This window comes from Dasypus novemcinctus, chromosome 3 (assembly GCF_030445035.2).
Source record: "Dasypus novemcinctus isolate mDasNov1 chromosome 3, mDasNov1.1.hap2, whole genome shotgun sequence".
NCBI lineage: Eukaryota > Metazoa > Chordata > Mammalia > Cingulata > Dasypodidae > Dasypus > Dasypus novemcinctus.
Window position 1 is genome coordinate 155,857,915 of NC_080675.1, and position 26,056 is coordinate 155,883,970.

The 26,056-nt window shown below is 43.7% G+C and overlaps 1 protein-coding gene across 2 annotated transcripts in view; it reads left to right on the top strand.

Moving 5' to 3' along the window:
* Nucleotides 1-26,056, top strand: part of PCSK6 (proprotein convertase subtilisin/kexin type 6) — a 229,216-nt gene that overhangs the window by 153,673 nt on the left and 49,487 nt on the right. For both annotated transcript variants that reach the window (XM_004462109.5, XM_004462110.5), the window contains exons 12-13: nucleotides 11,174-11,362; nucleotides 12,910-13,046. In XM_004462109.5, coding sequence (XP_004462166.3) covers nucleotides 11,174-11,362; nucleotides 12,910-13,046 — 326 coding nt within the window. The remainder of the gene's footprint in view (nucleotides 1-11,173; nucleotides 11,363-12,909; nucleotides 13,047-26,056) is intronic.

A 26,056-nucleotide genomic window follows, 5' to 3' on the forward strand; every position in this document is an offset into this window, starting at 1 on the left:
CAGGGCCAATTTCCTCCATCAGGACTCTTGTCTAGCCTTGTCCAAACTGCTGCGATCATCTGGCCTGAAAATGAAAAGAAGTATCTCCCTCACTCTTGTTTATTCCCTTCTTCTAGGTGCTCCCTCTCCAACATGCATTTCTCTGTCCAGCTGTCCACTTTCTTGGCCTCAGCTGTCCACTCTCTTAGCCTCAGTTTGCTTTTCCCTCTTGTGTTCGAATCCTGAGACTTTGCATGTCCCCAAACTGGCCCCAGCTGCTTCCTGTGGTGAAGAGAAGAAAGAGAGAGCAAGAGAACCACTGGCCATCCTATGTGTACCCATGGACACTGCAGGTGCTACACTTACCTGCCTTTCCTTTTGTACAGAAGGAAGAACCACTCTGGTGTGACTGAGGGTCAGGGGACTTTGTCCATTGAACATGAAATGCAGGTGTTCCAGGATGGAGACACACGTCCGCTTTCTTCAGGAGGCTCTTAGGGGGTGTCAGAGGTAGGGGCTGGGTGCCCATGTGCAGAGGCAGGAGCCGAGAGCAGGGACTTATCTATCTTCTCCCACTCAGCTGTGATCCAGACATCTCCTTCTGGGATGTGGAAAGGTTCAAGAAAGCAGTTCCTCACTAGCATGCACTTGTGGAGTCGGGTGGAACACCCTGCCCATGACTCCCTTCTGCATGACCCAACCCACATTCAGAAATGAACCTTATGGCCACCACATCCCGTGACTATACAGCATCAACATCCAGCTGTCTGTTGGTATCCATGTGGCATCCCAGCCCCACCTGACTGCCAGTCACTCTCTGGCCAAAAGAAGCCACCAAGCTACCAGTTAGTGTGATGAGGGTAGCAATAGAGGAAAGCAGAGCTGCCATTATGGGTGCACCAGAAAGGCCAGAAGGAGAAAGCTGCTTGTATTAGTCAGCCAAAAGGGTGCTGATGCAAAGTACCAGCAATCTGTTGGCTTTTATAAAGGATATTTATTTGGGGTAGAAGCTTACAGTTACCAGGTCATAAAGCATAAGTTACTTCCTTCACCAAAGTCTGTTGCCATGTATTGGAGCAAGATGGCTGCCTACATCTTCAAGGGTACAGGCTTCCTCTTAAGGGCTCCATGATCCCAGCTTCTCTCAATATCAGCTGTAGACTGAGATGAGTTTTGTCTCTCACCTGGGGCTCATTTCTCCCTGGGCTTAGCTGCTCTACTCTCTCCACAAGGCCAGCTGTAGATTTTCAGGCTAACGGCTCATCTCTCTTCCCAGGGCCTTTGCCGTGTCTAATGGAGACTTCTCTCCTTCTTCACATATCTGCTTCTCTGTGTATTTACTTCCTGGGGCTCCAGTATCAACACTCCAACTAATTCCTCTACCTTGTTTTCTCTGTGAGTCCCTGTCCCCTTGGTGGAGACTCAACATCCTACTGATGTGGCTGAATCAAATCCTTAATCAAGTAAGAGTAAAACCTCTGAATCCAATATAATCTAATGTATGCAGAGGTACAGACCAATTTACAAACATAATCCAACATCTATTTTTAGAATTCATAAATAATACCAAACTGCTAAACTCCACCCTCTGAATTCCAAAAAGACATTACAATATTCAAAAAGCCTTATTTCAGTAGCAGTGCTAAGTACAAAATCATTTCACAATCAGTTTAAAGAAATACAGTTTGTCTTGGGGCAAAGTCTTGTGTGGCTATAGATCTCTGAAACCTACTAAACCATTTTTCTGCTTTCAATATACAAATGGTCAGAGAAAGGACAAATATTTGCATTGTCATAAGGAGAAATTGGGAGGGAAACATGAGTTATGGGTCCTTTACAGTCCAGTAAACCTGCAGGGCATACTCCATTCGATTTCAGAGTCTGAGAGTCATTTTCAAGATGATGGTTTCTTCTCCTTGGGGCCACACGGAGACCGACCTTTTCCACAGACTTGCCCAATGGCCATTTTCTTGGTTCCACCCCCAGCAAGCATCTGGGTAGTGACCAAGCTCCAGACCTCACCCTCCAAGAGTGTTGGGGTGATTGCCATACTTTTCCCAATCTTTTGTTTAGAGTCTGAAGCCCCTAGTACAGTGAAATGAAGACAACATTCTCCCTAACCTTTGGCATATAGGCCAAACCCTCTCAGAGCAATGATTTGGCCACCTGGTCTTCCCTAATCCATGAGGGACAGGCCCACCCCTCTCAGACCTCTGGGGTGGTGACATTAACCTCCCTAATCCTTGTGGAATATGCTCCACCCTCTCTGTACCTGGGGCAGCAAAACTCTCCCTGAACATCAGGCAGGAACACTGCTTATTTTGTTCTGTTTCATTAGAAGAGAGGACACACATGGGGTAATCCAAAGGACTGGCCAAAAGGGGCAACAACATGTCAGCATTTCTAGTCTGGCCTCTGCAGATCTAGAGACTCTGGGGATTTGGGGATTGAGCTTCTCTCTGTCTGGACCCCTCTTCTGATATGTAAGAAGTCCCTAGGAGCATTCTCCGGATAAAATCAAGGAGGGAGCCCACCAGGAGAGGGTGAGAGAGAGAGGACTGCAGAGGTGAAGTGCTGGAGAGACCGGGCCCTCCCCCTCCCAGGAGCTGCTGGATCTGGCCCAGGAGTATCTTTACAAGCTTCCCCTCCCCTCACACCAAAACAGACAGAGCCCCCCCAGTGCAGAGGTGGCAAATCTGACCCATCCCTACAAAAGCCCACATGGCACTTGGCTTGGCAAAGGCTGTTTTCAGTAAATGCTGAATCTAAACACAACGGCAGAGGGGGAAAGCAGGTGAATTTTATGGTAGGTCTTTCTGTGAAAGAGGATGGCTTAAGAGTTCTTTGAAATAAGACTGGATGAAAATATGAGTGGAACCAGGGTCTATTGTGATATTCAAATACAGAGGGAAGATCAGATACTTCCATACAAATTCTGGGCATGAATGACTTTAATCTATTTAGAACCTCTCTTCAAATAAAGGAAGGTAAGCAGGATCATTACCAGCAATATCTGCTGGGCAATATTATTTTAAAAATCTGTGAATTAGATAAAGAAGGATAAAATTAATGCTTTTCTAGCTTTTCTTCAAATAAAAATCAATCTCAGTATAATTTCTATGAATGAAAAAGAGGATTGGTATTAACTATCTTTTTTTTTTTAAGATTTATTTATTTATTCCCCCCCCCCCCCGACCCCCACCTCAGTTGTCTGTTCTCTTTGTCTATCTGCTGCGTCTTATTTCTTTGTCCACTTCTGTTGTTGTCAGCGGCACGGAAATCTGTGTCTATTTTTTGTTGCATCATCTTGTGTCAGCTCTCCGCATTCTTAGGCAGGCTGCACTTTCGCGCTGGGCGGCTCTCCTTATGGGGTGCACTCCTTGCGCGTGGGGTTCCCCTATGCACGGGACACCCCTACGTGGCAGGGCACTCCCTGTGCACATCAGCACTGCACATGGGCCAGCTCCACATGGGTCAAGGAGGCCCGGGATTTGAACTGCGGACCTCCCATATGGTAGACGGATGCCCTAACCCCTGGGCCAAGTCCGTTTCCCGGTATTAACTATCTTATGTGACCCTTAGATTTTTTCAGTCATGACTTCTCTTGCATCTTTAGAAATCCAGGCTATTGTGAAACAGTTTCCAAGTCCATGAATCCCTATTCAGTGCTAAAAAGACAGTAATAACACAGTCTTTTAAACCCAACAAAGCAACAAGAACTTACCCACACATGCCTTAAGTCTTAGCTGGTTTGAAAGGTTAAGACAGTTTGCGATTTAGTTTGGCCTATCCTATATTGAAAGCACTCACAAAAACCAGTGTGTTGTTTTTGGATATCAAGGCTTATCTAAAGGGCTGATGATCTATTTATAGAAACTGAAGAATTAACTATGGATTAGCCACATTCTATTTACTCTTCTGGGATTTCATTAAACCAGGCCACGTGGGATGGTCATTTTCTAAAGATTCTTCTAATAAATATGTGCCCGGTCATCATAGGAAATGGATAATGGTTATAAATCATTCTGCTAAGCCTCAAGATGGATTACCTCATATTTCTCATTCAAAATCCTCAAAGGTGTGAGGTTTGGCTACCATTCTCTATCCCCATTTGATAGATGCAGAAATTGAGACACGAAGAAGTTAAGGCTCCAGCCCCTATCATGCCATTAGGATGCAGGGAGGGGGCTGAGTACCAACCCAGGGCTGTCTCCCTGGGGTTCATCATCCCTCTAGGGTAGAGCTCATCTTAAGAGCTCAGTCCAAAGTGACCCAAGTGGAGAAACCTCCATGTCCCCCAAAAGGCCTTTTCCTCGCTTCCCTCCTGGCTGAGGTAGAAAAATACCTTGGCCAGCTCCCAGCCCCCCAGAGGGTCTCCACCCCTGGCCAGGCCCTGTATTTCATCTGCAGCCACCTGAGCTAGGAAAGAGGGTGAAGCCACACACCTACAGCATCCTGAGGGAACACCTGTGTGGATGGGTCCCAGCACACAGCATGCCGTGAACCCTACATGGTCTAGCCCACAGCCTGACCCCTTGTTGGCAGCTAAAACCCTCCTTCCTTTGGACTCTTTCTTTTCTGTGAGTTTCCCTCCCTCCCCCTCCACTCCATCACTTGGGCTCACCCAGCACCATCCTCCAAGGCAACTCTAACCTCTGTGCATACCTGCGTGCCATATAAGGCTTTGCTTCTGGCTTTTTCTGTCATGTCATTATTATATAGGGCATGGCTGGTGCCCTAAGAAAACCTGCAGGGTACTGTACAGTCCAGCCCTGGAGGTAAGCAGAAGTGTTCTGTGACATTTGTCCTGCTTCTTGATAGCCCTTGCAGACACTGGTTAACTGTAATCAGCTGTTTTTCTGCTTCACTTACCCTTTGTAGCTAACTTTTTTTTTAAGTTTTGTTGTGGTAACACATATACAATCCAAAATTTACCATTTTAACCACTTTGAAATTCTGCAATTCATTCCACAATTCATTAATGTTAATCACGTTCACTGTCTTGAGCCACCACCACCACCATCCATTACCAAAACTTACCTATGGCTTCTGGCTTACTTTTTAACGAAAACCCACTTTTCCCAAGTTGTAAAGGCTACTTACTTGCAAAATTAGTATTTGAATTTAAATAATATATTTTATTGTCTTTTTTACCCCCCAATCACACTGATTCTTCTAAGGGTAAAATTGGAAGGAATGTTTAAAGCCAGCTAATTCAGCCCCCTCATTTCACATAGAAGGAAAATATATGCTGTGAATTTAAACTTTGTATATTAAACACCCTATAGTCCAGTGAATCTTAGCAGTCATTGTCTAAATGAATGTATTAGAATATCCTCTTTTTTAAAAATAAAAATTGTGCTTTGGTTTGTTGAGCAAAAGCAATTTCATCCAAGGAAAATTCTAAATCTGAACTAAAATGAATTAAATAATATACAGATTAGTCAAATAACACCCACCTCAGCTGCCAGTGATCATCTATGCAGGATTTTTATCCTGAATCTTAACATCTGAGAAGTGACTGAGAAGCTTTTTTTTAAGCACTCTACAGATCCTCCTATGCCCTCCAACAGAATGAGTTGCTTTCTTATGGTTTAATCTAGCAAGTCTGTCCCAATTCACCCCCCTTCACTGCTTCAATACCCTTAGAAGCTTAGTGAATGGGTTTCCTCATTGACCTTCCATTTAAGAGTCTTTGGCTCTTTATTCCCCCTTGCTGGCTGCCAAACACAACTAAGGGAAGGGTGCTGTCACTATCTGATTCAGGTGTACTTCTGCAGGGTCTCCTCACTCAACATAATCTTAAAATAGTATAAACAAGCCCCCAGCTGGGCTCTTTCCCCCAGCCCTGCAACTTGAAAGCAATGCCTTAGAGATGGGAGATGCTTTGCACAAGGTCTGTCCTTGAAGACTGAGTCAAAGCAACATAGTCAAGGCAGGGCAAGAAATACAGATTTGTAAGTAGCTTCCCATCTGGAGCAGAAAGACAAGTGGGAAGCTGGAGGTCTCAGAGGTAGAGGGGTTTAGCCCATGGCCAGTCTGTCCAACTCTTCCCAGCCACTTGGTTAACTTGAAAATATTTTTTTGGCTCTGCGTGTTACTCAAATATCCTAAAGTTCAAACTGTTGAGATTTGGCACGTGCATTAAATTTAACAAATGAGGAATTTTTAAATCATCTTTACAAGATATCAGATGGTACTAGTGCCCTAGAGAAAATTCAAGGACCAATGTGGTCTCAAGAAGACACTAGGAATTTCTTTATGAAGGCTTCTGGTGAGAGCCCTCTACCTTCTCAGAAGAAAGGAGCCATTCAAGAGAGTCTAGGATGAAATGAGAACATCTCCAGTATCAGAGTAATTAAGTCTAAAATGTAGTTCAACAGGAAGTGACATTACTCTGTCTTCAGAGATCTTTGAAAAGTAGGGCAGTCTCAATAGTTTAAACATTTGTTCAAGTCTGGAGGCAGGTCTTGTTGGGTTCATTAAATTTCTTGGTTTCCTTTAGGAGCCTCAGAAGATGGTTTTATGTCTACACAGACAAGGATTTTAGACTTTGTAACAGAAGAACATTTTCAGTTGCCTTGGGAAGTTAAAGATCTTTCTAAATCACTTCATGATTCAACGACAACTTAGCTATATTTGTCTGACAAAAATAATCCCTGCATATTGTTTAACCTAAAAAAACAAATTAGTTTATAGTTGACTGGCATTTTCTGTGTTATCTTTGAAATAACTATAGGGTTGGGAATAACTTCCATGTTTCCATTTATGGTTTCACTTTCTGTCTTTGAGTTAAAGGAATCTTTAAAAAGTGATGGCTTTTGATATGTGGCTTCACCTCTTCTACTAGGAGTTTCTATCTGAAATACAGAAAAAATTCTGCTCAGCTATCGTAAAACATTTCAAAGCCTTTGTTTTTTAAAGGAAATTTAAAGTCCCTGGTTTGGGATGTTAGGGTGTATGTTTCAGTGGGCACACCAGAAATAAAACATGTGTGCAGAGTCAATGGCATATGTCTTAATGGCCTGGGGCTGCCCTAACAAAGTACCACAGAACAGCAGAAATTTCCTATCTCACAGTTCTGGAGGCTGGAAGTCTAAAATCAAGATGTTGGCAAGGCTGTGCTCTCTCTGAAGTCTATAGGAAAGAAACCTGTTTCATGCACCTGCTATCTTCTGTTTGTTTGCCGGTAACCCCTGGTGTCCTGTGCCCCCCCCCCCAATCTGCCTGTGTCCAAATTTCCTCTTCTTCTAAGGACACCAGTCATATTGGATTAAGGTCCCACTCTACTCCAATGTGACCTCATCTTAATTTGCTTAATTCCATCTGTAATGACCCTATTCCCAAATAAGGTCACACGGAGTTCCTGGGAAGTAGGACTTCAGTATATCCTCTGGGGGAACATAATAACGACCACCTATAACAGCCTATTAGGAGGGTACCACCTCACAGTCCTGAAGTAGCTGCCTTGGGCTTCCTGCTCTGCCCTGAGAACTTCCAGAAAAAGAGGATGTCCAGTGGCCAATAAGCTGTGAGATTTCACAGGGAGAGTTTGCCCATAAAAACAAATGATTATAGTTAGCCTTGTTCCCAGAGGCAAGGGGTCAGGGTTCCCCGCCAGCCACCAGATGAGGGTAATGTCTGGGCTCTGAAAATGCCACCAAGCTGATAACTACTGAAGGAGCCCTGTGAGCTGGCCACCTCCAGGGATTAGACCTCGCCAACCTTCCTTCCTTCCAAGCAAGGTGGTGTAGCAGCCAAAGTAGAAATGTCCAATACGGAAGACTTTAATACTCTCACTGACAATCTGCTGTTCATCTGTCACCAGGTTGTTTCCTTTAGGTAGTTACACAGTGGGGTGGGACAGGTGAGAAGTGGATTTGAGGTGTGTTTTATTTTACCCTGTTCCTATTGTCTTAAATCCCATGAGTTTTCAGTAGGATTGTTTCCTCTTTGGCATTCAGGTCTTTTCCTATAGCAGAGTGATTGCCCCCCTCCCCGCCAATTAGCACATGGGGTGGGGGTAGCCAGTGTGTAAACCATTGTTCTGGCTTTTGCTTCTGTTTCTGCTTCATCTTCCTGTTCTGCCCTTCCCTGGAAAAATATTAGGTGTTTGAAGGTGGGGTTATTCCTGGGTCTGTGGTCCTTGCTGGCAGCCATGTTTCCAGGGCCCAGCAAGTATTATTAGTTGAGTCCATCAGCTTACTTGTTTCCTCATCTTCATACTGAGCCTCACTGGTCTCCCCTTCCCTCCACCCAGTGTGCATATTTTTCCTTCTGGGGGGGTGGGGAAGTGGAGAATGCTTTACCTGGAGCTCCGTGTGGGCCCACAGGGGTCGCGACTCCAGAGCTTTCTGTCTTGCACCTCATCTGCCATGGCTGGCTGCTCAAACGCCGATAGCACAACTTGTGAGAAGGCAATGAAAGAAGTCAGCATTGCTAAAACAATTTGTGGTGCATGCAAATCGTGTTTTCAAATATTTACAGAGTCTCTGTGGGAATTACATCACTGTTTATTACTGTTTTGATTGTTTTTTTATGACTCAGGCCCAGTAAAGCCAAGCAATGTAATTTCTGAGAGACTCAGTAGACGCTTTTGAGCCTCCTGAGAAGAAAGTCGGGGCATAATGGGAAAAAGCACTCCCTATAATAAATGGAGCATGAACCATGTGGTGGGGAATTATTAAAATGGTGGTGGGCAGCAGTCATGTCTGTGCCAAAGAATGCAGTGTTTCCTCAGTTTGCAAATCACAGAGTGAGTGGGCCTGGGTTCCTGGAGATGAAAGCAGTCACGACCCCAATAGGCAGATGACTCCATGCACATGCGGGAGTTAGCATTTTGATACAGATTCTGTGTCTGTTTTTTCTGGGGAGCATGTTCAAAACTGCTGGAGGACATGACTCTCAAAATGGGGTTTTGTGCTTGTCCTCAGCTTCCATTCCATGTGCAAAAACTTCACTGGCTTTGTAAAGAGAGTCCCATCAATTTCCATTCCAGAGCTGAAGAGGGAGGGGGCGATAGTCTTTTGCCAAGTAAATCAGGACCTGCTAGCTCCTTCTCCAATGTTATGATCCAATTACTGCAGCCTCTGTCAGTGTGTTCAGCACATGAGGGCAGATTCAGATCCCATGCCCTCTGCCGACCTGCTCCTTCCCTTAGTCTTTTTTTTTTTTTGTCTTTTTTTTTTAATTGATTCTGTAAAAATATTACATTAAAAAAAATATATATGAGAACCCATTTAATCCCACCACCCCCACCCCAGCACTCCCCCCCCCCAGCAACACTCATTCCCATCATCATGACACATCCATTGCATTTGGTAAGTATATCTCTGGGCACCTCTGCACCTCATGGTCAATGGTCCACATCATGGCCCATACATACTTCCCTTAGTCTTAAACGGCAATGTATGGTACTTTCTGGTGAGGCATGGAGGCCGACCTAAAATGCTCTGGCACTAACGTGCCTCACTTCAAGTCCCAGCTCTGCCATTCATTGCTGTATGACCTGTGGTCCTGTTTTAGTTTCCTTGGCTGCTCAAGCAAATACCATGCAATGGATTGGTTTAAACAACAGGGATTTATTGAGTCACGGTTTTGAGGCTAAGAGAAATTCCAAATCAAGGCATCATCAAGGCAATGCATCTCCCAGAAACTGGCATTCTGGGGCTGACTGTCAGCAGTCCTTGGTCCTGGACTCCTCCGCCACATGGCAAGGCACATAGCAGCCCCTCCTGGCCTCTCTCTTCTCTTCCAGGTTCCATTGATGTTCAGCTTCTGCTGTTCCCTCTGTGGCTTTCTCTTTGGGTGTCTGAATTTCATTCTGTTTATAAAGGACTTCAGTAATAGAATTAAGATCCATCCTGATTGAGTTGAGCCACACCTTAACTGAAGTAACTTCATCATTAGGTCCTCTTTATACTGGGCTTATACCCACAGGAATGGATTGAGTTTAAGAACATGTTTTTGGGGGGCACATAGCTCCAAACCATCACAGGCATGTTACTTCACCTCTCTCAGCGGTAAATGGGTTAATCCTTGTAAAATCTTAGACCAGCATATTAGCTTGCCAAAGGCTGCCAATGCAAAAATATCAGAAATGAGTTAGCTTTTATGATGGGAAATTTATTAGGGGTAAAAACTTTAAGTTCCAAGGCTGTGAAATATCCAAATCAAGGCAACATCAGAGATGCTTTCTCACGAAGGTCATCTGCTGACAGAGCCTATATTCCTACCATGTGGCAAGGCAAGTTGGCAAACAATCTTAGCCAAGTTCCTCCCTTCCCCTCCAGGCTCACCATCTTTGTGAGGTCAACTATGGGCAATCAGGCATGTGGCTCATCTTTTCAGCCTTGAGCTGCTCCATGGATCCAGCCTACAGGGGCTTCTTTCCATGCCTCTGTGCACTGCTGATTCCAGACTCCAGGACCTCTCTCAGCCTCTCCGGATTTCTCTGTCTCCCTGCAGTCCTCTCTCTCGCATGGCAGGATCAAAATGATGGCTCCCTTTCTCTGTGTGTCTGTGTATCTGCATGTTCTTATTTTATATAAGACCCAGCGAGAGGGCAGAGACCCAACCTGAGTCACACCTCACTGATGTAGTCCAATCAAAAGCAATCTAATCAAGTGATCTAATCAAGGTCCATTAACTGAAACTAATGCAATAATAGGGTCTCACAGCCACAAGAATGAATTAATTAAAAAACACTATCTTATTGAGGAGTCACCAAATTCAAGCTGTCATAACCAATACCCAGCATGTATTCAGACCTCAGGAAATATTTGTTGTTATTTTAATTCAGCACTATGACTTATATTTTCATAGCCAGTCCTTGAAACAAAGTAATGGAATGTTAAAGCTTGGCAGTCCCCTAGTCATTGAGGAAATGAACTGATCAAATACTACTTGGAGAGAGGCCGCTCTGAGGTCATACACATGTGCCTTGTTCTGAGAGTGGGCCTGGCCCCTGTTTCTGCAAGCACAACTCTGCACACAAACCTATTCTTGAAATCTCTCTGAATATATTCTTGAACCACAAACAGCTTCTAGATAGGTGAGATGACTCAAGTGGGAGCTTACCCAAGTGATATATAGAGGGGGTCATTTAGGGTTCCCAGAATGCAAAGGCCAAATTGGGGGAGGAGTGTGACCTGGTAGGTCAAGTGCCAGGTGCTGACCTCCCCCTTCCCCCCAGGAACATCCCTGTGGTACAGATGCTACGTTCAACAACCCTGACCAGCGCCTGTGCAGAGCATTCAGATCAGCACGTGGTCTACCTGGAGCATGTGGTGGCCCGCATATCCATTGCCCACCCACGCCGGGGGGACCTGCAGATCTACCTCATTTCTCCCACAGGAACCAAGTCTCAGCTTCTGGGAAAGAGGTAAGGCCAGGCTGGAGAGGAAGGGCAGAACCTGGGCTCCCTGGAGGCCCCCATCCAAGCACCCAGGGCCCATTCTGCTTGATCCCTGGCACAAAAGGGACCCCAGTGGTTCTGCTGGCAGCTTCCTCCTGAAGACACTCGTGTGTAGACCCCACCAGCCTGCAAAATAGCTCCCTGAAACCTTGTCTTCAAAATGATTGGGTCCATTCTTAACCTGGAAAACTTGTTTTCAGGCAGAAGCAAGAACGCCCTAAGACAGATGTGCAAGTTTCATTCATTCCACAGACAAGCATTTTAAAGGCTTCCTTTGTAAATACCAGTTAAGCATAAGTGGAAGGTCTTGTGGCCTAGCTCCTGTCTGCTTTTGTGTTTCCAAGCACTGGGGTCATGGACTCTGTAAGATGTTCCTGGGGTGGGAAGGAATGTGACAGGATGGTGGGCATTCAGTTGGCGATGGAAGAACAACCCAGGATGTATTAGTCAGAGTTCTCCAGAGAAAGAGAACCGACTGGATGGATGGATGGATGTAAATATTAAGAGATTTCATGTAGGAATTGGCTCACACAACCGTGAGCATTGGCAAGTCCAAATTCTGTAGGGCAGGCTGACACTTTAGAAACTTGTTGAAGGTGACGTTGAATTCTCAGGAAAAGCCACAAGTTGGAAACACTGATGAAGGTGATGTTGCATTCCCAGGAGAAGCTGGCTGGCTGAAGTAGAGATGGAAATTCATTTTCTGACTGCTGAAATCCTCAGTTCTCCCTTCAAGACCTCCAACTAATCGGACGAGACTTCTCTCATTGCTGAAGGCAGTCTTTATTGATTGTGGATGTAATCAGCCATATGATGATCAACTGACTAGTGATTTATATCCCTTTAATGAAATACCCTTAAAATAAAATCAAACCAGTGCTTACTTGACCAAGCAACTGGATATAATAACCTAGCTAAATTGACATGTGAGCTTCACAGGACAAGGAGTCAGAAGGCTTCTGGGTGAGTGAATCCCAGCTTAGCTTGTCACTGACCTTGGACCTGCAGTAAGCCATATAACCTGCAGTCAATACATTGAGAGAGAGGGAGGGCCCCCCAGAATCTGAGTTCCTATTTTCTCTTGGGCATAGGTAAGGCCTGCCCTCCTCTCAGAAGGCTGGAGAGATCCAATGAGATAAGGAAAGTGAAACTCTGCTGGGCAGGGCTTTGTTGTAACCCAGCGTGGAAAAGGAGAGTTTGCAAACCTTCAGTATTCTCCCTACACCCTTCTCCCTTAAATCAGCTGAGGGCCAGTCACCTTCTATTTTTTTTTTAGGAGATACCAGGGGTTGAACCCAGGACCTTGCACATGTGAAGCAGATGCTTAACCACTGAGCTAAACTCACCACACAGGCCCAGGCACCTTCTGCCCCTTCCCACTTCCCCAGCTGCTGCCCTTGCAGTGTGCTTTGCCCCTGAGGAGGAGTGTTGGGCAGGAGAGAGCAATCCTTGGACTCACTGACCCTGCCCCCATTTCAGGACCCTTATTTCTGACCCCATGTATCCAATTGCAGATTGCTGGATCCCTCAAATGAAGGGTTTACAAACTGGGAATTCATGACCGTCCATTGTTGGGGAGAAAAGGCTGAAGGAGAATGGACCTTGGAAATCCAAGACATACCATCCCAAGTCCGCAACCCAGAGAAACAAGGTCAGTGGCTAGCTAGAATTTCATGGCAACTTTTGTATTTCAATCCTTCTGTTAACTCCAGGCTTTATTGAGCTATAGTCTTTCTGGTCATTCTTTTTTCTTTTTTATGAATGTATGAATTCACATAACATAAAATTCACCATTTTAACCATTATGAGATATACAATTCAGTGCCTTTTATACATTCCTAGGTTTGTACAACCATCACCACTATCTAATTCCAGAACATTTTTATCACCACTAAGAGAAACCCCAAGCCCATTCAGTAGCCATGCACCAATTCCCCTGCTGCCCCTGCTCCCCTCAGCCCCTGGCAACCACTCATCAACTTTCTGTTTCTGTGATTTTTCTATTCTGGATATTTCACATAAATAGAATCATATAATGTGTGGCCTCCTCTGTTTAGCATAAAGTTACCAAAACCCATTCATGTTGTTGCATATATCAGAACTTCATTCCTTCATTCCTTTTTACACCTAAGTAATATTCCATTGCTTGAATATACTACATTTTGTTTATTTACTCGTAAATTGATGGTTATTGGGTTGTTTCCACCTTTTGACTATTGTGAGTAATTCTGCTATGAACATTCTTGAACAAGTTTTTGTTTGAACAGCTATTTTCAATTCTTTGGAGTAAATAGAAATTGAATAACTGGGTCATAGTCTATGTTTAAATATTGGAAGAACCAACAAACTGTGTCCAAAGTGGCTTTACCATTTTATTTTATTTTTTTTTTTAAGATTTACTTATTTATTTATTTCTCTCCTCTTCCCCCCCCCCCCCCACCCTGATTGTCTGTTCTCTGTGTCTATTTGCTGCGTTTTCTTCTTTGTTCGCTTCTGTTATTGTCAGCGGCACAGGAATCTGTTTCTTTTTTTGTTGCATCATCTTGTGTGTCAGCTCTCCATGTGGGCGGTGCCATTCTGAGGCAGGCTGCACTTTCTTTCGCACTGGGTGGCTCTCCTTACGGGGCGCACTCCCTGCACATGGGGTTCCCCTACGTGGGGGACACCCCTGCGTGGCATGGCACTCCTTGAGCGCATTAGCACTGCGCATGGGCCAGCTCCACACGGGTCTAGGAGGCCCGGGATTTGAACCGCGGACCTCCCATGTGGCAGACGGATACCCTAACCACTAGGCCAAGTCCACCGCCTGGCTATACCATTTTAAATTCCCACCAGCAATGAATGAGGGGTTCCAATTTCTCCATATCCTCACCAACACTTGTGATTTTCCTTTTTTTTTTTTAATTATAGCCATCGTTGTGAAGTGGTATCTCATTGTTTTGATTTGCATTTCCCTAATGGCTAACAATGTTGAGCATATTTTCATATGCTTATTGGCCATTTTTTTTCTCTTCCCTTCCTCCCTCCCCAGTTTCTGCTCTCTATATCCATTTGCTGTATGTTCTTCTGTGCCCACTTGTATTCTTGTCAGTGGCACCAGGAATCTGTACCTCTTTTTGTTGCGTCATCTTGCTGCATCAGCTCTCTGTGTGTGCAGTGCCACTCCTTGGCAGGCTGCACTTCTTTGGCATATGGCAGCTCTCCTTACAGGGCACACTCCTTGCATATGGGGCTCCCCTATGCAGGGGACACCCCTATGTGACACGGCACTCCTTGCATGCATCAGCACTGCATGTGGTTCATCTCACCACAGGGATCTGGAGGCCCTGGGTGTGAACCCTGGACCTCCCATGTGGTAGGCAGATGCTCTATCCATTGAGCCAAATCTGCTTCCCTTATTGGTCATTTTTGTATCTTCTGTGGGGACATGTCATTTCAAATCTTTTGCCCATTTTAAAAATGGGTTATTTGTCTTTTGTTGTGGAGTTGTAAGGGTTCTTTGTATATTCTGGATAGTAGGCCCTTATTAGATATATGATTTGCAAATATTTTCTTCTGGTCTGTGGGTTGTCTTTTTACCTTCATGATAGTGTATTTTGATGCACAAAGTTTTTCATTTTGATGGGGTTCAATTTATTTTTTTTTTTACTGCTGCTTGTGCTTTTGGTGTCATAGTTGGACCTAATTTAGTTTCGTATAGTTTAGTTTCTTATAGTTTTAACTCTTACGTTGAAGTCTTTGATCCATTTTGAATTAATTTATATATATATGATGAGGTAAAAGTCCAAATTCATTCTTTTGGTATGTGAATATCCAGTAGTCCTAGCACTATCTGTTGAAAAGACTGTTATTTCCCTACTGAATGGTCTTGGCACCTTTATCACAACTAGATTGGCCATGAGGTATGGATTTATTTCTGGACTCTCAATTCCATTCCATTGGCTGTACGTCTGTACTTCTGCCAGTGCCATACTGTTCTGATTTCTGTATCTTTGTAGTAAGTTTTGAAATTAGGAAGTATGAGTCTTCCAACTTCATTCTTTTTCAAGGTTGTTTTGACAATTCTTGCTCCTTTGAAATTCACTATGAACTTTAGGATCAACTTGTCCATTTCTGTAAAAAAAGAGAGCTGGAATTTTGATAGGGATTGCATTAATCTATGCATCGATATGGGAATATTGCCATCTTACCCATATTAAGTCTTCTGATCCATGAAAACAGGACATCTTTCCATTTATTAATGTCTTCCATCGATGTTTTGTCATTTTCAATATACAAGCCTTATACTTCCTTGGCTAAATTTATCCCTAATTGTTTTATTTTTTTTGATGCTATTTAAATGGAATGGTTTTCTTAGTCTTATTTTGGATTGTCTATTTCTCTGGTAATCCTTGCACCTTTTCATAACTTTCCTCTTATTTAATACCCAGTCATTTATTTGTCCAGTATTCATTGAATGCCTACTGTGAGTCAGATACTGATCTAAGTGGTGGGACTATGCTAGGGAAAAAAAGAAACAGAAAAATAATCACATCTTATCCTGTAGACAGCCACAAAACCCTGTAAACCATTGTGATAATCCAGATGAAATGCTGGTGACTCAGAAAGGCTGGTCACAGTACAGGTAGGAGAAGCAGTCAGGTTCTGAAAATAATTTGAAAGTATAGTTGAGGGGATTTACTCTGAGAGAAGAGAGGGGGCATTGATGACTTCAAAGTTTTCTCCAAACCACAGGAAGAATCCTGATCCTCAGACCAGAAACTCTGCTGAGAGAGTAGGTATGGAGAGAAGATCTCTTTGGGTGGGTTAAATGAAAGATGCCAATTACAAATCCAGGTGGAGGTGTTTACCTGGAGTTCAGGGAGAAGGTACAGGCTGGAAATGTACATCTTCAGCATTGTCAACAAACTGCTGGTCTTAAGAGCCATGAACGTGGATGAGAGCCACCTAGGGCCGTCCAATGTGTGGGCTTAGGAAGGAAATCTATTTATATAGCAGCAATTCAACAAACTTTTGGATCCTACTGGATATAGAGTCTCTGCAAGCTTTGGGTTTCCAACAGCACATACCTCCATGTTCCTTCCTACCCAGCCACTTGCTGTTACATCAACTTCCTGTTTCCCACCTTTGCAGCACTCCCCACTATCCTTGTCTTCTTTAACAAATGTGTCTGCTGTGTAGAACCTCATCTTCCACCTCCTTCCAGGACCCAGACCTCGTGGTGTGTGGTTCATGATAGGCGTACAATAGGCCTCCAGTGAATCAATTAGTACAGTTGGGAACTCTTGTAATCCCCATATGGCCTCCTGAAGAGAAAATAAGCTTAGTGGATACAGGAAATATGTCCCTAAAGTGGCCCAAATTAGGTCCTAAAACAGTCCTATCCCCATGCTCAGGAAAAGTTAGAACATGAGCCTTTGTTTTTAAAAGGTTGAGGCCAAGAATTAGGAACATTTCGTGGTGTCTTCTAGCTCTGAAACTCTTTGAGTTTCTGGATTCTGGGGGTTGCAGATCATTCTTCAGTGTTGTCACAAAGAGTCTGCATAATCCCATGCCAACTTCTAGAGTTGGTTCATTCTACTCAAGCTTTAGCCTATAGAAAGCTGCTCCTCCTAGGCACGTTCTTTGCCAGAAGCATCAAGTGCAGACAGTGCCTTCCATTGCTGACTTACTATAAGCCCTTCTTCTCCACATGGTGAGAAGATTGCCCTCTGTCTGCAGCATGCTCAGCACACCTGGGCATTGGTGCCTCCTCCCCAAGCACATCAGGGAATGAGCTTGCCTTGGATTCCATCAGCATCACTCTGTAGTGGAGAGACATTAGACAACCCCCTCCCCCAGTGATGCAGTAGCCAGAGAGTCTTGGCATCTCCCATTGTGCCATCCGTTCAAGGACAAGGCTCTGAGTATGTTGAGCAGGCTGAGGGAATGGGGTCATCTCTGGGCTCAGAACGGTGAGAGGACTAGAACAAAGGCAAAGCAGCCCCTTCTTCAGTTCATGTGCTCGCCTAGTGCTTTTAAGGCTGACCTGGGATAAGCCCCTGTCAGCCTCCAGATGCGCCCTGGAATGTCACCACAGAAGGGCTTTATGTGTCCTAAGAGTCATTTATCTGATGGATATTGGTAGCAGCTATGCCATGTGCCAGAAACCATGGAGGCATGGAGGGGCCACAATGGCCCTCCCTCTAAGGAACTGACAGGCTAGTCTGAAACCTTTGACCACAAGGGGCACCAAAGACTCAGAGGAGCAACCAGTGACTTTGGGCTGGGCAGAACAGAGAAGGAATTGCAAAGAGAAGGGTCTGTTTTAAGGCCTGCCAAATTTTTGGACTGTCCCCTATGTTGCTTTGTGTTCTTTTCTTTAGTAGGACAGAATTAGTAGGACATCAAGAGATGGAAACTGGGCAAAAGGTGTTGCTTTCCCTTTCATTTTTAGAAAATCATTTGTTAGGTAGGCTGCCAAAATACAATATACCAGAAATGGGATGGCTTTTACAGTGGGGATTTATTCAATTGTAAGCTTACCACTTTCAAGGCTGAGAAAAATATCCAAATCAAGACATCATCAGCAATGCTTTTCTCCCTGAAGACAGGCTGCTGGCAATCCTGGACTCCATTGTTACATGATAAGATGCATGACAGCATCTACTGGTCTCTGTCTTCTGTTCTGGGTTTAGTTGCTTTCAGCTCTGGCTTCTTTTGGCTTTCTCTTTGCTCCTGTGTCTCTCTCTCTGTGCTTCTGTGGGTTTCTGTTTAGGTCTGTCTCCATATTCATCCCATTTACAAAGGACACCAGTAAGAGGATTAAGACCCATCCTGGGTCACACCTCACTAAACAGTAACCTGATCAAATGATTCTGCCTAGAATAGGTTCACACCCACAGGAATGGATTAGCTTTAAGGACATGATTTTCTGGGGTCCCTAAAAGCCTCAAACTACCACAAAAATAAAGTGTCAGCTCATACCCACAAATTAGCTGCCCTGCTCTGGCCTGCCGCCTGGAGACAGGAATCTTTCCCCATGTGTGCCTGGGCCCGAGCTGGCCTGGCTCAGCAGGCAGTGAGAACAGATCCCTCTGTGAAGCAGCAGGGCCTCTGGCTTCCTGGCCTGCAGGAGACACCAGGGTAGAGGCTCAGGGTGAGATGTAGGTCTACTGGTACCCCACCCCCGCACTCTTCCCTCCAGGACAGGTCAGTGGCCACTCCCAGATGCCAGGAGTCTTCCTTGCCTGTAGAGCCAGGGCCCAGCCCCAAGATGAGGAAAGGCCAGCCCTGGAGGGAGGATATTCTTACCAGACCAGGCTCCAATAGAAGGGACACTTGAAAAATTAGGAGAAATCCAAAAAGAACTCTAAAAAACTCCACTGAGCAGGGAAGGTTTGGAAGATGCTGTGAAAACAAAGCTGTGTTGTATCTCCAATGAAAGGCCACTAAAGCAGAGGTGACATTGTGGCAAGTCGACTTGAGCTTCACACCAGGCTGAAACCAAGCACAGGGAGCATGTCCGAGGGCCATGCTGGGGTGGGCAGGTGAAGCATCATGCTGGAGGCCTCTCTCATAGATGTTGGGTGAGATAAGCTGAACTCTGTGGACATTGGTACAGGATTAGGTAGGCATGATGTATTTCCCAATGAGAGAACGAGGGAGGGAGGGAAGAAGGGAAGGAAGAAGAGAGGAAAGAGGAAGAAGGAAAGAAGAGAGGGGGAGAGGAGGAAGGAAGGTAGGGAGCAAGGGGGAGGAAGGGGGGGAGGAAAACTGGGAAAGAAGGAGGCACAGAGGAAGGAAGGTGCTATTCCATAACCAACAGTTCCAACACTGGAATGTTCAGGCCAGTCTAGTGGTGTCTGTTGGAAACATCCAGCCTGGGGAGGTGACACTGGATGACCTAGGCCTCCCACCTACTCTGTGTTTCCAGAATCTCAGGGTCCCGGAGCCCAGGCACTTTACTGTCAGCTCTGGGGGTGCTGAGCATGTGATTTGGGCAGGGAAACCTGTGAGCCCCTAGTCACTGCTCACCTTGTACTAGGGAAAAGGCAACAGACACACAGGCCCGGCCTCCCGGGAAAGGTAAGACAGTACATACTTCTTTATAACAATTCCAGAGAACCCGTTCTGGGGGCAAGGCACCTCATTTCTGTTTTGTTCCTTTCAACCTCCCTCAAATCTCTACAACTTAATTCCTTTAGGAAAAAAAAAAAAAGCCTCTTTTTCAGTGATATGCTATGTAAAAATACCTTAAAATCTCAGCTAAGACTCAGGGCTTATTAAGTAATTAAGTGATCTAAATGATAGGCTAGCTCAAATAATAGTCTGCTCTCAGGTTGGACTTGCTTTATGTAATTTGTTTTAAATCCATGTTTGCCATCTATTTTCCTCTTCCATTCCTAGCACAAGGAAAGGGTGTGTTTTCTTCCTGGGTCACCTACTCCTAGAGACAATTGAGGAATGGAAGTGAGTCCAAAACCTGCTTCAGGGCCACGTGGTATTTACGGGTTGCTTTTCATTCATTGCTGCATTCACCAAACCTCTCTTGAACTTTAGCACCAAGTCTTGGGGACACCAGGACAGCAAGAGCCTGTTTCTGCCCTGTGGCCCTTACCCTTGGGGAAGCCGGCCTGGATGCTGTTTTGTACTTGCACATATGAGATGGGGGGACTCAGCAGGGAGCCCACAGGCTGAGACGCAGCTCCACAGCAGCCCAAGCCAAGCCCAGGAGGCCATCCCAGCTGGTCATGCCAAGGGCTGGCCAAGGAGGGGCCCTGAGAGAACCATTAGCCTACCAGGCAGGGAAGCTGAGGACACAGTGCAGAGCAGAGCAGAGAACAAGGTCCCCATCCTGTATTAGAAAGTCTATCCACAGTGCTCATGAGCTTAAGTTTGGGGACTGTTACAGGCTGAATTGTGTCATCCCCCCAGAAATGTAAGCAAGTTAAGATGAGGTCATATTGGATTAGCACAGGCTCTAAATCCAGTGTCTAGTGTCCTTATGAGAAGGGAAAACTTGGAAACGGATAGGCAGACAGAGAGGAGACCACCATGTGAAACAGAGACTTACAAGGAGAATACGGCCATGTAGAGGTGGAGGTGGCAACTGGAGTGATGTGGCCACCAGCCAAGAAATGTCTGGGGTACCAGAAGCTGGAGGAGGCGAGGAAGGATTCCAACCCACAGTCTTCGAAGGGAGCATGGAGAGAGTGTGGATCCAGGGACATCTGCTTGGTCTTTTATTCATTGGACAAGCGCTTCTCTGTACTGCTCACCGACTGTGTGCCAGATGTGCCAGTAGGCACGAGGGTTCGGGAGGGTGTCAGGCCTCCCTGCAGATGCCCCAACTTCCCTGATATGGTCTGCACATCCACTGCAGCCTATTCTCTCAGGAAGGAGAAGGAACTGTGAGGCACCATCCTTTAAATGGGAAAAATAATCAAGCATGCTTTCCAGTCCTCTTTCTGGAATCAATAAGATCTGTCTTCTTTTCTGGCTCTGGTGGGTTTTATTTTTACACATTTGGTATTCACATGGTAGTAAATAGACTGCCTGAGACAATTGATGGCAGTTTTTAGAATTTTATGTCATTCTCTCAGACTCAGAATTTACTTTTTTCTCCTCAATTAAAACTTCTCCTTTTCCTCTGATCTTTCCTCTGTGTCCATAAGGGCAACAAACCACATATGCTATACTTTTCTTGGTCCCAAAAGAATTATTTCCATATTCCCACTGATCTAAGGAAGAAGTCATCTTGATCAAAAGGACAAGACCATCAGGTACCAGGTGTTAGTTTGGTATCTCATTGTGAAAAATCAGTATAGAATCAGGGAGTCTTAAATAGATTCATAGATGACTAGTAATTAGTAGTTTGAGGAGATAGGATAATGAATCTTGGTTTATGAACAAAAGAGTTCTTATGGATAGTGATAATTTAGATAGTATTTACAAGTGAACTGTTATGATCTCTAGGATTTTCTTTAAAATACTCCAGAAGGTAGGAATGGGAAAGGAGGAGGAAGAATGAAAAAGTGTTTATGATTGTTGGTACTGCGTGATGGGGATGTGGGAATTTACTGTACTTTTTTCTCTATTTTGTGTTTATTTGAAAATTTCCATGATGAAATGTTTAAAAAAAAATACATGTATGGGGAATATCTCTTCCAAAGAAGTCAGAGTAAAAGATATAGATATTTAGTTAAATATTTAGAACTAAGTAAAATGACATACAAATTTGGTGACTTTAGAGAAAATGCACCTCCATTCCCCATATATCTGTGAGAAGAAATGCTCTATGTGGCATGGAGAGCTAGTCTCTTTTCTTTATATTTGAACTTTCTTACCTCTAGATAGTCCATCCTTACCTAATAATAAGGCAGGGTCCAATCTGGTGAGTGTGTGTGTATGTGTGTGAGGGATGTATGTTATATTATGTCCATGCATATGTGTATGTATGTATGTGTATTTGTGTATATATTGTATATGTGGGTGAGCACATGTGTATATATGCATGTATGTGTATATATGTGGGTGTGTATTGTGTATTCGTGTGTGTCTGTATGTATATGTGTGTGTATTTGCTTGTTTTTAAAGAATCAAGGTAGCATAGTAGTTGAGCTCTGAGCCTGCCTGTGGAACAGAACCTTAGTCTGCCACTTGCCAGCAATGGCCCTGCACATGTCATTTCCACTCCCTGCACCTCGGTTCCCTCTCCTGCTAAAAGAAATGGTTCCTGTGAGGTGCTGAGTGCATTTATTGTTAACAAGATTCCTCATCACGATCTTCCTGTAATTGTGTTTATTCTCATTTTGTGGACACGGAAGCTGATTCCAGGCTACACTTCATAGCCTGGCTTAACTCTTCAGGTGGTAAGGGGCAGAGCCTGGATTCCAGGCAAGTCCCAGCTGCCCCCCAGGCCCACCTTTCCTCCATCCAGACCCACATCACTCACTAGTAGCGTGATTTATTCTCTTGTGACTTATTCTCCATGGTTCTTTTGGGTTTGGGCTTTTTGGGTTAGTTTTTAATTTAAATTTCTGTGCTTAGAAGATAAAAATGAAATGAAATAATAAAAATTAACAGATGCCTTTGATGCACTGGAGCATCTACTAGGTACTAGAGTCAGGACTACTAGGAAGTGCTCTGCATGGGACCTGTCTCACCTAAGTTGAGTCCTGGCTCATCTGGACTGAGATTCTAAGAGAGCAGCTTGACCTCTGACCTTGACCTTGCTTGAATCAGCAGGTATGGGTGCATGCCTTTTTTTTTTTTAAGTTACTGGAGTATTTAACACAATAGGCATTTAGAATCAATGAGTATTGATTTTTAAGGGTTATTACTGTGTATGTGTTCCTGCATCTGAAGACTCTATAGCATGCAAGTATCTTTTCATCAGACATCTCTCATTTTAAAACAATTCTAGTCAGTATCACCATGAAGTTAAAAGGGGGTGAGGGAGCGTGAAAAGAAAGAGCAGCCTGCCCAGGAATGGCGCCGCCCACACTTCCCGTGCCGCTGACGACAACAGAAGCGGACAAAGAAACAAGACGCAGCAAATAGACACCAAGAACAGACAACCAGGGGAGGGGGGGGAATTAAATAAATAAATAAATCTTTAAAAAAAAAAAAAAAGGGGGGGTGAGGGGGTAACAGACTTGGCCCAGTGGATAGGGCGTCCATCTACCACATGGGAGGTCCACAGTTCAAACCCCGGGCCTCCTTGACCCATGTGGAGCTGGCCCACGCGCAGTGCTGATGCACTCAAGGAGTGCTGTGCCATGCAGGGGTGTCCCCCATGTAGGGGAGCCCCATGCACAAGGAGTGCACCCTGTAAGGAGAGCCACCCAGCGCGAAAGAAAGTTCAGCCTGCCCAAGAATGGTGCTGCATACACAGAGAGCTGATGCAGCAAGATGACTCAATGAAAAAAGAAACACAGATTCCCATGCCGCTGACAACAACAGAAGTGGACAAAAAGAACAACACGCAGCAAATGGACACAGAAAACAGACAACTCGGGGGGCGGGGAGAAAAATAAATAAAATAAATCTAAAAAAAAAAAGGGGTCGGGGGTGAGGGAAACTCGCCCAAATGACTATAATTCTTATCTGGAAGAATGAACTTAAGAGAATAGCTAGAGAAATTTTTAAAATATATTTATGAGAATGTTCTCTCATGAACTATAACAAATGTATAGTATTAATGCAGGGTATTAATAATCACGTGGGGTTGGGGGGGAAATAAACCAAATGTAGGATATGAGCAATAGTTAGTAGTAATATTTTGAAGATGTTCTTTCATAATTTATGACAAATGTTTCACAACAATGCAAGGTGTTGATGGTGGGGTGATGTATGGGAGCCATGTATGATGATACACATGTTTGTTTTTCAAGTTCACAACTTTTACTATACATTTATTGTTTATGTGTGTTCATGTATAAATGATATACTTCAATAAAATTTTACTTAGGAAAAGAGAATAGCTAAAGAAATCCCCCCTCCCCAAAATTAAATGCTGATATTTAAATCCATTTTTTAAACTATCATAATTGAAATGTTATCTCATTGGTGCTAGAACTGATGGATAAATCAAGGGAACAGAAAAGACAGTTCATAAACAGAGCCATGTAGATGCAATAAATACAGTATTTCAAATTGGTGTGGAAAGAACTAACTGCTGAATGAAAGCTATTGACAATTGGCTAACCATTTGGAAAGAAAATAATGATCTTGGTTGATTTATATTCATAAAATTAGAAACTTGTTTGGCAAATAAAACATAAAATTAGAAAAATATTATAAGATATTTTGAATAAACTTGAACCATTCACAAAAGACCTTTTTCACTTCTCTCTAGCCCAGGGATTGGCAAACTTTTTCTGTAAAAGGCCAAATAGTAAATAAATCAGGCTTTGCTGTCTCTGTGACAAATACTCAACTCTGCTGTTGTAGCTCAAATACAGTCATGGACATAATATGTAAATAAGTGGATGTAACCATGTCCCAACAAAACTTTACAAAAACAGGCTGCAGTCTGGGTCTTCAGGCCATATTTTGCTGCCCCCTGCTCTATCCCATTTACATGTTGCAGTGGAGTTAAGTACTCTGTTACTTGGTAATTAAGAGGCCTACACATAATAGACATAAAAAGCATAGATAATGGCAAAATGTAGTAAAATAATGACTGATTACCTTTTTGTAAATATAATTTACAATTATAAATTATGTACACATAATTATATATAAATATTGATATTTAATTGTAAACATAATTTATTTAATTATGAGTTTATATCATTTAATTTTAAGAGTGGTCATGTTTAACAACCTGCTCACAAAATTCCTGAAAATGTAACCATTGGTCCTTGTAAGTCAATGCAAGCTGACTGGAAAACACCATAGCATATTGGTGATCATATATATATAGATAGCAGACTGTTCCTTTGGGGATAAATATACTGTAAGGGGGAAGAATTTTATGCATTGCCAAGGCTCAGATCTTACAGAGGGCGTTGTCTTCCACCCCCCAACTCATCTGAATAGAGCCCTACCCTCCTTGGTCTGTTACCTAGTACTACTACATTACAACTAGGGGCTTTTATTTCACTAGTTTATTTCAAATCGCCACTGGCATAACTGTTTATTTAATAAATCAGACTCTTCTTCTGACTAAATCTTGATAATCAGTAAACATTCACTATTTGAATTCTCAATGTTCCAAAAAATCATTTTTAATTATTTTTAATTCTTACAATAGTTGTTTTTTTAGAATTCCTCCCCCCACACACACACACAAAGTTAGACAATCACAACCAGGACTTTCTTACATTTTGTAGCCTTAATATAAAGGCTTAATAATAATCACTAAGAAATATGCAAGGCAGCCCACTAGGAAAAGAAGCAACAATCCTGAAAAGGCAGTTCATAATGAAGAAAACCACAAACCACCAGTAAACAAAAGATACTCAATCTTTGTGGGAATTGAAGAAATTGTAAATTAAAACACAAGAAAGTAAATAGCATGATAGCAAGCCCACAAGCAGAAGTTCTGGGGATTGCAAGACAAATACCAGAATATGTCAAATTCAATGGGGCCACTGTGTGTTTTGATGAAAAGAGCGTAAATGTGTCGGCAGAAAGACGTGGATACCATGCCAGCTACTGATCCTGGCTGAGAGACCTGGTGAGGGGCAATAACTCTCTCATAGACATGGCAGGTGTGAACTTGTTTAGCACAACCTGGCACATAGGAGATTGTCATGAAATCTCAGGCCCCTTCACCTTCCGCCATCCCCTGCCTGCCCTGCCTCACCTCTGTAAGTGAAAATTATGCTCCAGCCATTAGGAACTTCTCTATTTGGCCTCTGAGAAAGTTCCATGCCAAAGGTAACTGGTAGAGCCCTCCCTCAGCACCTTTGAAGAAAATTAAACTGACTCTGGCTTCTGGAGGACTCAGGAATTTGGAAACAAAAGAATCCAAGGTTGCTGCACAGAAGGCAAGCTTGGCTTGCCTCCAATGACCTGACAGAAATGAAAATCTCTTTCAAATACTGAAATCGGCAAATACATCTATACTCCTCCTTTCTTCTTTTTTTTTTAAAGATTATTTATTTATTTATTTATTTATTTCCCCTCCCCCCCCCACCCTGATTGTCTGTTCTCTGTGTCTATTTGCTG